The 14,093-nt window shown below is 33.4% G+C and overlaps 1 protein-coding gene across 2 annotated transcripts in view; it reads right to left on the minus strand.

Moving 5' to 3' along the window:
* Positions 1 to 1,254: 1,254 nt before the first annotated feature.
* LOC147077788 (uncharacterized) overlaps positions 1,255 to 14,093 on the minus strand; it is a 66,779-nt gene continuing 53,940 nt past the window's right edge. For both annotated transcript variants that reach the window (XM_085960824.1, XM_085960823.1), the window contains 15 exons: positions 13,783 to 13,890; positions 12,783 to 12,917; positions 12,553 to 12,606; positions 12,377 to 12,434; positions 8,294 to 8,373; positions 7,770 to 7,815; positions 6,871 to 6,968; positions 6,511 to 6,690; positions 6,175 to 6,372; positions 5,228 to 5,374; positions 4,120 to 4,174; positions 3,890 to 3,991; positions 3,638 to 3,805; positions 1,935 to 2,003; positions 1,255 to 1,842 (listed from right to left, as the gene is read on the minus strand). In XM_085960824.1, coding sequence (XP_085816950.1) covers positions 1,715 to 1,842; positions 1,935 to 2,003; positions 3,638 to 3,805; positions 3,890 to 3,991; positions 4,120 to 4,174; positions 5,228 to 5,374; positions 6,175 to 6,372; positions 6,511 to 6,690; positions 6,871 to 6,968; positions 7,770 to 7,815; positions 8,294 to 8,373; positions 12,377 to 12,434; positions 12,553 to 12,606; positions 12,783 to 12,917; positions 13,783 to 13,890 — 1,626 coding nt within the window. In that variant the 3' untranslated portion in view covers positions 1,255 to 1,714. The remainder of the gene's footprint in view (positions 1,843 to 1,934; positions 2,004 to 3,637; positions 3,806 to 3,889; positions 3,992 to 4,119; positions 4,175 to 5,227; positions 5,375 to 6,174; positions 6,373 to 6,510; positions 6,691 to 6,870; positions 6,969 to 7,769; positions 7,816 to 8,293; positions 8,374 to 12,376; positions 12,435 to 12,552; positions 12,607 to 12,782; positions 12,918 to 13,782; positions 13,891 to 14,093) is intronic.

The following is a 14,093-nucleotide window of genomic DNA, read 5'->3' on the forward strand; positions in this document are numbered from 1 at the left end:
ACTAAATTTTATAATAGTATTTTATTAAGAAAGAAACGCTTTACAAATATAGCATTTTATTTTAATATCTACTTTTATAAAAATCAACAGGCATAAGAAAGGCACTGCAATGAAGTCCTATATTAGGATTTAGAAAATGTACATGTTGATCATAAAGAATTCAAATATATTACGAAACAATCCTTACATGAGGGTATTACTTGCAATGTCAATTTTATTAGATATTCTACATCAAAATGTTTTCATATAATATTAAATTTCTCGATACAAAAGAAAAAGGAAGATAAGTCTTAAGCATTCATCAATGAGCTGAATATGCAAAACTAACCATAATGCATATTATTGCCCTCCCAAGCCCATCATATGAACCTCCAGCGGTGATTTCCTTTAACGCAGATATCGCAATCAATTTGTCGGAAGATTTAAAATGGGTCCAGTCATACAATAATTATTAAATTATACAAAAATCTTAAATGTTATTTTAATGTGATCAGTCAGTGCATTGTGCCTCTACATCACTAAACATACCCCTGTGGGCATCCAAAGTATGAAGGTAATAATATTAAGACACCTTTTTTCTAGGAATAGTTGTTAGTCATTCGTTCACCCATTAAGTCCTTGCACTAGATCAAATACATATGAAAAAAAACAACATGCATTTTTCTTTGACCAGCCCCAGGTTTTTAACCCACGACAATGTCGGCCACTCTACTAACTAGGTCAGCGTGGCCGCTCACTGCACTACGCTAATATATAAATGTGAAGTTGAATCAATTATTATTAGTATATTTCACTCAAAACCTTAGAATTTTCTATTCAAAGATATCAATAAAAATTTTCTTTTGACTCTCCTCGAAAATACTGATTTTAGATTTATCTCCCTTTTTCTGTCACACACAGATTTGTTCTTTATACACTTCTACCATTGTTCATTATGTATTAAATCAGTAATTACAATCAAATTCAACACCTTTTGCTAGTAAAATTGGGTTAAAATCAGTAAATAATGATTGCTCATAATATCTATCAGCCCAGTATCGATAATAATTAATATACTAATAGTTAAACATGGTTTTCTAATAACTAGAATGATTTTAAGAGCCTGCTATATAAAATAAAGAAATGAGATACTCATGGAAACCTCGCAGTCGACCGTCTCTCTCGCGTCAAGCGTGGTTATTTCGTTATGTTAAAATTATCAGAGATGCAAAATAACTTTTATGTTTACTACTATTTTATTCTTTATATTTTTTTGTATGTTAGAAATTTTATTTCAAAACTAATATGATAAGTTGATAAAATATAATATCAAACATTAAATGTGATTGATTAGAAAAGTAATACCTATGTAAATTAAAGGTATTTAAGGGTTAATCAAATAAAAATATGACGCATTGCACTTATGATACAAATATAATTTTTATGACATCATTTCGTATCGAAGGTAAAAAGCTCGACTGCTATTATTTGTAGTAGAGCTGTCCCCCTTTGCTATTTACATTTATTTGCAGTCTTTTGTATAAGAAGCATTTTTTGTGAATAGTACAGTATAAAATCTTATGGACATAACTGACTTTGTAATTGGTACCATCATGTCATACAACTAGTAAAAAGTATCATTCAAAAATATTCGGAATTATTCTCAATAAAATCACCGTTGTAATCACTTAAATCTCTTCACTATTGGTATTAATTTGTGGTTAGGAAATGCTTCCTAATTATCAGGTCCTTTGTGATTGGCTTGAACATTGTATCCTCGGAAAGAATTAGGGGATACACCATACGAGAAGCAGTCGGGGCAGTTTCCAGCCGGTCCAGGAGCACCTCGAGCACCAGGGAATCCTGAAAAGATGTTGAAGGTAGAAATTAAAAAGAAAATTAGTGTTTACTTACATATTTCTGTAGTTAGACAATTAAAAATAAGATCAAATCACCTGGTCTTCCAGTTTCTCCTTTATCACCTGGCCTTCCAGATAATCCTACTCCTTCGGGGCCTTGAACTCCTGAAAAATATATCACAATTCACTTGTCAGTAATTTATTGATTTTGTGTTACACGTCGATACTTATACCCAGCGCTGTCCAACTAGCGGCCCGCGAGCTGTACAGCAAATTTTTCATCAAACATTGCGGAGAGAATTACCCACATACATTAAAATATGAAAACATTTCATTATAATACTAAATATTAAAAAAACTATTTCAAAACAAAACTTTACCTAAATTTGATACCCTGATTGAAGATTTTAAGACAAGATTTTCTCAATTTGATGACCTTAAGCTGAGTACACATTAATTTATTCAGTAATCCATTCAATATCGATATTAGCTCTGTTCATCCTAAATATCAATTGGAATTATTCGACCTTCAGGCTGACCCATTTATTGCGTCTAGTGGAGCAACTGGAATAGAAGTGCTCAAACTTTTGGATATAGAAAAATGCCCAAAAATAAGAGATTTTGGACTTCAAATCATTTCTATGTTCCGAAGTACATATTATATCTGCGAGTGTGCCTTCTCTGACATAAAATATATAAAATCTAAATATAGAAACAGCTTGAAGGACTCCACGCTTGAAAATATAATTAGACTTTCCACAAGAAATACATATGTTGATATTGACATAAAAGAAATTGTTAAGAAACTCAACAACTAAGGCCACAATGCTCCCATTAAATAACTTATAAGTACGTATAAGTATAATCTTTGTTTTGTAAACGTAATTAATTTATTATGAGCGAAAATATTTACAAAAAAAATAAATAACTTAATAATATTATTGTTTTTATTATTTCTAATTAAGTATATGTTATTTTTTTTTTTAAATAACTTTGGAATTGACTTTAACTGACTTTTCATTTACCTATCCTCTTTGGCCCCGAAATGTTAGCTAAAGAAAAAAATGGCCCGCGGCCTAAAAGAAGTTGGATAGCGCTGCTTATACCTATTTCTCATATTAGAAAATTATTGTAGGTAATCTTATGTGAATAAATATTATGTGAACGATGAACAAGGATCGTTTTATCAAGTATACTATACAGCAGAACCTCGATATAATGGACTAATGCGGATGAGGAGGCGTCCGTTAAAGTCGAAAGTCTGTTATATAAAAACACAAACAAAATCGTGTTTATTCATCTTCGGATGATATATCCAGACATGCAAGTTGTAGATTGACGTTAATGTTCGATATCGACGCACTTGCTTTTTGTTTGCACTTTTGAAGTCTGCTGTTTTTTTAATAATCATCTCTCTAAAATTAGGGAAATGCGTTTAATATAGCTAGTTGAATTTCATTATCTGACGAATAGTCAATAAATGTTATTAGATTATCATACGCAGAATATTGTTAGCAAGTGGTGACACTTGGATTTAAGTATGTATAACATTAATTAGATATTTTTAACAATTTTTAAATTAAACCGGATGTTTTTTTCCGTTATATCCGAAGTCCGTTACATCGAGGTTCTATTGTATATATAATATTATAAGAAATATATTTAATAATATATTATACTAGATATCAAATTCAGGATAGGTCCCTTAAGTTCTTGCAATCTTTGAAATATTATTCTCTGCTAACCAATTTTAAAATCAATTATAATTTTAAATGGCTTGATTAAAAAAATATCTTTACCTGGAAGCCCTCTGGGTCCTTCCGACCCCTCTCGTCCGGCTCCTTCTGGTCCCCTATCCCCTTTCTCTCCTCTGGGTCCAGCTTCTCCAGGAGGTCCAGTTGTACCAACTGGTCCTGGTGGTCCTGTGAATCCTCTTTCACCTTGTAGTCCAGACGGCCCTTGGTCTCCTGTGATCATTTAAATGTCATTAGTATTGTTTAATCAATGAATTTTCTAAAATATTTGTCTGTAAGCAATGTAGTGCACTTCACCTGGTGCCCCATGTTGCCCAGGGGGACCTGGTCGTCCAATTCTGGACCTGCCCATTGGGCCCGGTGGTCCTGTTAAGCCTAATGTTAATTCTGCCAATTGATCTGAAAAATATAAATTAAAGCAATTAATTATCATAATATCGTCTACTAAAAGTGACGATGTTTCTTATATTATATAGTTTTAAAAAATAATGATATATTATAAAAGAATTTGTCACAATATTATTTACCCCTCAAGACAGCTGCACAGACTTCTCTCATTTCTGCTTCAGAAAAACTCCGTCCCTGATGAAAGAAGAATAATAATTACATAGTTATACCGTTCTTTATCGTTTGAATAAAATATCAAGGAGTATCCGTCTACTCTCACTAGGGATTGCAATACCGGTATTTCAAAACCGGTACCCTAGTATTTTTCGATACTGAAATACCGGTTTTAAAAACCACATAATACCGATATATTCGGTATTGCAAGTGGAAACAAAATGTATTGATTAACATAAAAGGTTTAACATGACTGTATTTTTTATCGGGTTACGCGATGTCTAGTTTGCTGCCGTTGCCCTTCAACGCCCTTAGAAGACCAGCAACAGCACGTGCTATAAAATATTAATATTTTAAAGAGATTTCTATTTACATTATATATATTTACTGGTAGATACTTCTGTTTTTTCCCATGTATTTTACGACTACCGGTATTAATACCAGTATTCAATAGGAAATACCTACCGAAATACCGGTATTAGTATTTTCATTCCGTATTGCAATTCCTAACTCCCGCTGAACGGAAAGCCATGATAGTGTAATTATTTATTTACATATAGTAAAATTACAAATTCAAGACGTTCACAACACGACATGAAAAATCAATAAACACATAGTATTAAAAAAAACAAAGAAACAGAAGCAATATTAATAAAAGAGCAAATACAAAAAAATATTACAAGTTACATGGAAGTACGCCGAATGAGCTAAGTAGAGAATTTATAAAACAACGTCCACTTAAACTCATTCTCACGTAGATGGAATATATCAATATCTGTAGCGATTTGTTGAACACAGTGGTTTCCCGCCCAATTGTGCATTACCAATATTAGTTCTGCACCTCAAGAGAACAAACAACTAACTAATGTTTACAATTTATAATATAGTTGTTAAGGACAAACAGGCCAACACTACCAACACTAAAAGAAGAGTAAGCCAAATAAATATAGATCTCTTCTAAATTTAAGACTGTATGTCAGCATATTTAAAGTCAGTTAGATGAGTCCGCTGACAGTATCCATATAGCCTCAAGTAAAGAAGTCTCAATTATACTATGATAAAAAGAAGCCTTACCGGTGTTCCGGGAGTCCCTGGTAAGCCAGGAAGGCCTCTCGATCCTCTAGGTCCAGAAAATCCAGGCGGTCCAGCTTCTCCGGGTGCTCCAGCCGTTCCTGTCGCTCCGCCTGGCCCACGCTCTCCTGCAGCTCCTCGCTCTCCAGCCTGTAACATAATTTCAAAAAGTCACTTGTATAAAGACGTGCGTATCTATTCTATACACAAGATTGCTATCGGCAGGGATCGAGGGTAGTTTTTTATATGTTTGTATCTAAGTATTATAATTGTTATAACCGTCTAAACAGTCAAAGCTGTCTATCTCGCTCTAAAATTTAGCACAGTCAATAAATGTGGTGTTAAAACATAGCACTTAAGTGCCTAATACTTCGATACGAAAATATGAAAAACTACCCTCGATATCGACCGATAGCTGTCTTGTGTATAGAATAGATGTGAAGGTTTAGATATAACATACAAATATGCACAGAAACAAGATAAAATAATATTGTCTAATTCGCCAATGATTGTTTGCTGATGGTGATAATATTATGAAACATTAAAAGCTAAGGGAAACCGTTGTAGAAGACCCACTATCGTCAGGCCGTAACACGAAACTGTAAACTTCGATGGCAGTTCTAATTATTGCTCATACTTCGAATGCAATATCGTAAATTATTGTTGAAATATGAAATAAACGGTGAGAACAAAATATGCAATCAAAAATCTTCATTTATTGGGAACAGGTTACCGCATTGCATTAAAAGACAATCAGTAACTAGCACTATCATCGTAATTCGCAATTCAGTGCCACAGCCTGAATATATTCGACCTTGTATCTCGAACAACAGTAAAGTTTATGTCCCACTGAAACCTTAGGTCAAGATTAACAAAATATGGTTGTAATATCTACTAATTAGGTAAAATTTATGATACCTGCATATTATTTTTGTATTATAATATCTCACCATTCCAACGGGTCCAGGAAGTCCTCTAGGCCCAGCTGTCCCTGGCAGACCAATAGTGTCGCCAACTGAATTTCCCGATGATGCAATGATCGTTTCGCCGGGTGGACCTGGTGGACCCGAGGATCCGTCACGGCCAGGGAGACCAGGCATTCCGGGAGGACCCGATGGACCCTGTGTGCCACCTACTCCGGGCAGACCCTGAAAACCATAATAAAAACATGTATACGCATCTTCGTCATGGAATCTTTTCATTGCTGATGTCATTTCCATTTTTTAAAGATAAATTAATTGAGATACTCAAAGTTAAAATGTATCCATACTATGGTTATTAATCACCTGTAGCCCCTGTGGTCCTGTATGTCCCATGGCTCCAGTTTTACCAATGGCGCCATCTTCTCCCCTGGGTCCATGTGGTCCTCTTATACCCTGAGCCCCTGTTGGACCAGGCGCACCAATTCCTCCCGTTGCCCCCGTTAAGCCTGTAGCACCGGCAGCTCCTGGGGGTCCCGGCGGACCCTAAATATATAATATGATTAATAAAATAACAATAATTCTTTAGGATTTTCAATCATTTTAATTAGGTATTGAGAAATATGTTAGAGTGTGATTTAAATTATAAGACATATTATTTTATATTAATTATATCGAGTAGCGAATAATTAATATAACCAATTGTTGTACCGTCCTAAAATATACCTGGTCTCCTGGTTCACCTCTTGGTCCAGGAATAGTGGCGTTTATCCCATCATATATGCCGCTTCCACCCCCTGGTGGACCTGGATCACCTCTTGGACCTGAAAAAAGTTAGTATATATTACTTAAAAAGTTATAAAACCCATATAAAGATATGTAGGTATACACCGGTAAAATGGGGTGAAAGAAACTATGGAGGGAATAGAGAACTTCAACACAAGGTTTTTGAAATCATGGTTATTTTTAAAATGGTAAAAACAGACCAATCGCGAGTGGAGAACTACAAGGTTCTAAGTGTTTGTCCTTGACGAAACAAAAGTAACAATGTGGCAGCTTAGAATACTACTTCATTGTTGAGTTTGTTTTTTCAAGGACGAACACTTAGAACCTTGTAGTATTAGGCTCGCGCAATGTAATAATAGAATACACCATAATCTAGATCAACGTTTTGGAATTTGGATATGTGTAGATCGCTAGTTTTTGACTATTAAATTTAGATATTATAATAATATAAAAATAATACTTTCATTAATTTAGAAAATAGTCGTTTTTTATATGTACATAGGTACCTACTAGCGTTTCCCAAATTGGTTCCGCGACGTTAACTTAAAGCTTTCATAAGGGTTGTTGGTTTTGTTAGACATGGTTTTAAAAAAGGGTGATTGAAGAAAACTATCTAAAAATATTGTGAAAAATTAAGCGGTCCAGATTCAAAGGGCAAAAAGTTTCTCATCCCATTTTTGGAGCTTAGGTTTTCATTGTAATAATAGATAAATTACCAAGGAATTATATAAATCCAGATAGTTTTCACAAATAGAAAAAAACCAAATGAAAAAGATTCACGAAAATAGTGTTGAGTTAATTTTTCGAATATGTAGTTAGTTAGAATCAAATTTTCTTACCCATTGGTCCTATGGGTCCAGCAACTCCGCGTAATCCTTGAGAGCCCTTTAATCAAATATAATGTACATGTATAGGTAATTAATTTTAAATGGTATCTATTTGAATAAAAATAAACTGAAACACGGGTCACAATATTATGAAAGCTGATTTTGATACAAATTGAAAGGGATATGAAGTTATATCAAACATAAAATACATTAAAATCTATGAAGTATTTAAAACTCTCTTCGTCTTTAACAGCATAAATGGCTACTAAACATATTGTAAGTATTGCTTGGAACATTTTGACACCATTCTTCGTGCGGGCATGTCTGTCTGATCGAACTTTTCTGGCTGCCTCGTTAAATGCCTAGTAGGTACCTATTATCAATAATTTTGTGTCTGGCATGTTGAATATATCTTTAATCAGCTCTATCACATGCATTTAACTAATTTATAGGTGGTTGGATTAGGAGATAATTAGATCAATAAAAAATTAAACTGTGGGTCGGTAAATTTAAAAAATATTATTATTGTTTATTACCGGTGTTCCTGGTGGTCCTTCAGGCCCCATAGGCCCACTTAATCCTGAAAGCCCTGGTAGTCCAATTTCACCTCTATCTCCTAAAAAAACATTATTAATAATTTTAAAAAAACTTGGTTATACCATCTAGAATATTTTTTCTAATAAATATCATTTTTACGTAATAATTATTTATCTTTAGAATATTAATTTCTAACAATTGAGATTATCATGCATACACTTTGAACTGCCTAAACATGCCACCGTACTTTGTATCAGCTAGCTATTCATAGCTTACTATTTTATAACTACAGAACAGATTAATAAATATAATTCCGATACACTATATTTTGACGCAGGGTTTTGAATGTGTCTACGAAAATGAGCCACACATTATAGACGTGCAATAGTATGTGTTGCAACCATTAAATACAACAATATTGAATGAGCGCCAGTGCATAAACCGAGAGCAGTTGTCAGAACGACGGACAAGCGTATTCTTGACACGTGTTTAACTTTATCTCATATTCTTTCACACTCAAAATCGGTTGTCTTTTACTCCACGCCCGTTGGGTATTTCAGTTCCCATTATTTCTATATATGTATATAACCATACAGCGCATACATATGGCTGTAATATGTGCTATTTCATAGCGACGTATGTAGTATAAAATAAAGGACGAAAGCAGTGGTCGGGTATTACTTATAAGTGTAAGACAGTTAATATACAGACCGACCGCAACGATCACGAAACCAATTATTGCTGTTATCACTAGTATATGCAATCAAATATAAAGACATTGAGTATTAGAACGATTATTCAAAACATTAAATAGGTGTGCAAACAATTAAATCACTACTTTTGCTAAAAGTTAAGTACATAATATTATAATAGGTCTATATAATTGAGTTGTTTAAAAGCAAAAACGCCACTGTCCATAAAAACACGAAGATGACATAGATACTGCTACACCCCCGAATGGGCCCCATTTAGGGATGTCTCTGTGTATCTGGAGAGGCCCGAGTCGGTATCAAATCCAACAAATAGTAGGGACTGATTGCGAAAATAATTAAATAATGTTAAATATCTGACCGGCAACATTGTCTGAATGCCGTTAAAAAAATACGAATGGCAACGCCGTATTTTGTACGGCTCGCAAGTGACCGTTTGTTTTAGCGGGAGAAGCATTTTTGACAGCAACGCAGTAAGCAGTGTTAACCTCGCTATCCGACAAAACCATAAATTGAAAAGAATTTGTATAAAAATGTAACCTTTAGAATATATTAACGTAAATATACCTTGCCGTTTCCAACACGATTCCGGTGTGTTATTTGTTTACCTCCAAGTCCTAAATCCAGACGAAAATCCATACAACAAAATAAAAGTGACAGCATGTTTTCAATTTCCAAAATGGAGGGAAATGACAGTACCTACATGTACAAAGTAATCGTATATTCCTGTCTACGTGTACAACCGAATATATTAAATGCAAAATCCCACAGTAAAAAATGATTTTAAAAATTGGGTTTACATGCACTGTTACCACTGCCAAAATAATTATCTAATTATATACGTCATATTTTATTTTCTATATGAAAAGTACAGTGGCATTTTGCTTTTATACAACTCAATATAATATTATTTTGCTGTATTTTCCTTAGGTCATTTTTAATGATCAAACACTACTGCCGACCATTGTTAACATTTTCAATTTTAGAACAATTTGTCTCTGTCAATCTCAAAATTTGTGTCGTCGTCATGGTAATAATAATTAATAACAATTTGTGGATAAGTACTTATATTTGCAAGTCATCTATTTAATATTAAACATTTTATTAAATTATCGTAAAGTGAAGAAGATTGGCACTTCATTTACTATTAAAAGTTTAATGTTTCTTTAATAATAAAATTAATCAACAATTGACAATAAATTACTTATACCATTTCTGATTGCAGTATTTTCAGATTATTTTCCAATATTGGTAGAGTACTTATGCCTACATTTTGTGCCTTGGCTATTTTCGGAGGAAAGTTCGGTTGGGTGAACCAAAAATGTGAGGGGAAAATAAAAAAAAGATACACCAATAAGAAAATGATCAAAAAAAAAACACGAAAATCTCTACGCATCACTGGTAGGACAAATCAAATTTACTTCATCTTTTATAATCCAAATACGATGACGTTGTCACAGTGTCCACCTCTAAAGACGTAGGTCACGAGTTTGAGAGTGGGTTTTGGTATATTATGTTTCTACACGTTATTTTTCAATGTGTGTTTGACACAGACAATGTTGCAACAGATTGCGCGAGTGTTTAAGAAACAGTCCTCGTAATAGGGTCTGTAGTAGCCAAAAACCTCAACTTAAGAACGAAAGTTTCATTTAAACTTTTTAATAAAATACAAAAATCATTTACAAACAACTTCTACATAAACGATTATTTCAGTTTTTTCAAAGCCAGGTAGACACAGGGCGAGAAATGAACCGGAGAGCAAAGGAGCGCCGTTCCGATTCTTGGAATCCCCAAAATTATTGCTCCGTCCCGTGGAAAAATTAATTTGAACGTTTGAGGTAGAAAATTTAAAAACAACAATCTAACACGCTTATATTTTATAAAATATACCTACAAAAAATTAGATAAGTAGCTATGTTAATATTTTTCGGAAAATTATCGACCGCTCCGGTTCGTAATATTGTCTATTTCAACCGCTGGGTAGACATGAGTGGTTGCATTCATGCCGGTATGTATAGAATAACTCTACAGTACAATAAATAATAAACTATATATATAGATCAATAATTTTCATTTTAGAGTTATATACACAGTTTAAAACAAATTAATATTTCGTTAGTAAGTAGTATTGTTACCAATGCTTTCACTGGGGAAATCAAGATAATCATAGATAAAATTTTGCGTCTTTCAATCTATTATTATTACTATAGTTATGTAACCACCCATTTACGAATTTTATTTCAATTAAATTAATTATTTTTTATTCTTCTTTAAGATATAAAATCTTAATAAAATTTTCGCGACACACTGATATAAATAATACATAATATTGTCATTTTCTCTGCACCTACCTACATATTTTTCGGTCGAAGGAAGAAAACTAATTGAAAAACCGCGATTTCTTTTTAGCAGTTTTTTTTTTCAAACGACCCAAAACTAATATTAAATTTCTCCTCAAAAATTAGCAGCCCTGCTCGCGATTGTCTGCGTTGCCCTTTCGGTGACCCTTCTGGTCGTTTTCCATCGGCCATTGTTTCAATCACAGCTTTGCCCCTTCAATAATCTTTATTAAATATTTGGGTCACTTTAAATCAGATGATAGTTGAGAAATGTCAACCGAAGCAATTGGCTGACAGTGAGACAATGAAAACAATTATAATGTGGATTCGTTAGGTATAAACGTTATAATATTTTATTGATACATAGATTAAGTAGGTAGAATTAGTGTTTCCCAAACTGTGGTATGCATACTCCTGTTGATACGAAACATATTTGATGGAGAATGACGTTGAACTTGTTATCGTGATTATTAGTATTTTCATTGAGTTACCACAGATATAGTACCTAGCTATAATCAAATTACTAGGTTTAAAATTTAATTTTCTATCTACTAAAATTTTGGCGCAAATATTAAAAATATTTAAATGATATTATTTCGTATAAGTATATATAGATGCTATTGACACCATAGAAGAAACCCTGTTCAGAATAGGAAAAGAGAATTTTAGATTGGCAGCTCGTAAATTTTTGAAAAAAGTGGGATCCCCAGTAAGACCTGTCTGTAAAGGGAAATGGTACTAGCGTTTTGTAAGACTTGTAAACACTATTGTAAGGATACTAAATAGTGGTTAATTTCTTATATTATAGTTTTTATAAGTACCTAATAGGAATTATTTATATTAAAAAAAATATACTACATCACGCGTATTTTCTGGTAAATATAACCCAACGTTGGAAGGTAGATACCCAATTCGGCTGCCAAAATTTATAACAGATTTTTAGATATTTAAAACAACCAATGCTCAACATTAAAAATAAGAAAATATAATATTTTGATTTCAAAATACAAAGCTAAAACTGAGAATGACTTACCCTTAAGTCCAGGAAGTCCTTGTTCACCCAGACCACCCCCACCAACGATAACTTCGCCCTAAAATGGTTTAATTAAATAATCAAAATTAAGTATATTTCTTTTTGGGCCTGCTTTTGTAATAAACTATGATCATAATGAAATATTAAAATAATATATAGGTATATTCTTTTCTTACCGGAAGGCCTCGTGGTCCTATTTCACCTCTTGGTCCTGGATTTCCTGGAACGCCCTGTGAAACAAATCGGTTATTATTATCTTTAAATCATCATCGTTGTCGTCGTTAGGCTGGGAGCTCGGTTCCAAATTTCCAATGCCATGTACTTACTTTGATTTTAACAATACGCTTTAAAAAGTAAATTAATATGCATTTCATTCAATAAATCTAGAATTAAAAATGGTACCTACCTGTATTCCCGGAGCCCCAGTTGGGCCGGTAGGGCCTTGGACTACCTCGCCAGTGACGGACGAGACCGGGCCCGGTGGACCCTGTGCTCCTGGTATCCCATCGAACCCACGCTCTCCTCGTGGACCAGTCAACCCCTGCGAAATTATTGACAGTAATACTAAATTTTCTGTGATATTCACTGAACAAGTATTTCATCATCAGCAATAGTGACGTCCCTAGTCAAAGGATGGCCCTTAAAATGACCCATAATCAAAGAAAAAAAAGTATATTCTATCATTTTTCCCAGCTATCTTAATCAGACAGATGAGCTAGATATATTTATTAAAATCACAATATTTACACACTCACTGACGCTATAAATCGTCAGCGCCCCCAGGTGAAAGATAATATCTTTTCCACAAAAACTTATTTTAAAAAAAAGTAATATTCTCATTTATCCATTATTGATTCGCAGTATTCCGGAGTATAGTCAGCTTATCTTGTTAGTACAAATGTTAAGAAAAAGATCTAATCTTGTGTTGTGTAATACACCACTATTGTTAATTATTGTAATTGCCAAAATTTTTCTTGTTTTAAATATTTCTATATATTATAAACAAACATTCAATCTGTTTATTTGAAATAATCCGAGGTCACTGTCTGCAAAATTGAGCTTCTTGGCACACATATAAGTCAACGTGGATAGTTGGAAGATCGCGCCCTTTCACGGAAGCTATAAATGACAGTTTTCTGTGATGAAATCTCTACCTTGTCCAATATTCTTGTAAAAATGACTCATGAAAAAAAGAAAATATGCTATTATAATTCCAGTAATCATTACTACATTTTACACTTACGATAATTAGATAAATATTCTTAGTACTGTTTCGATGTTAGCAATCGATTCTCAAACCAGCTAAAACATCAACGCCATAAACCTTTGCGAACTGACTGATTGAAACTGTTGGTGAAGTTATTATGTAATGATTTAATATAATAATGAGACATGAGTTTACTTACAGTATCTCCTCGGAGCCCTGGCAATCCATCAGTGCCGTTCTTGCCCGGATATCCTCTCAACCCTGGAAGACCTCTGATTCCAGGAAATCCTTGAAGACCTACGCGGCCCTGTTCATTCAATTAATTAATCATTATAATATAATGTATAATATAATATAACGTCATTTAAAAAATGCAGAATTTACAATCGCATATTTAACTGTGAAATAGGTTTACTCAACTTGGTCAGATGAATTCGTTCAATCCTCAGGACCCTAATCGATCTGTGCAATAGTAGGTGATTATAATATAACGTTTATTATAATTCTACA

The sequence above is a fragment of the Rhyacophila brunnea genome, unplaced genomic scaffold (assembly GCF_057557595.1).
Source record: "Rhyacophila brunnea isolate RB1 unplaced genomic scaffold, BYU_Rbru_1.0 scaffold_12, whole genome shotgun sequence".
In the NCBI taxonomy this organism is placed as follows: domain Eukaryota; kingdom Metazoa; phylum Arthropoda; class Insecta; order Trichoptera; family Rhyacophilidae; genus Rhyacophila; species Rhyacophila brunnea.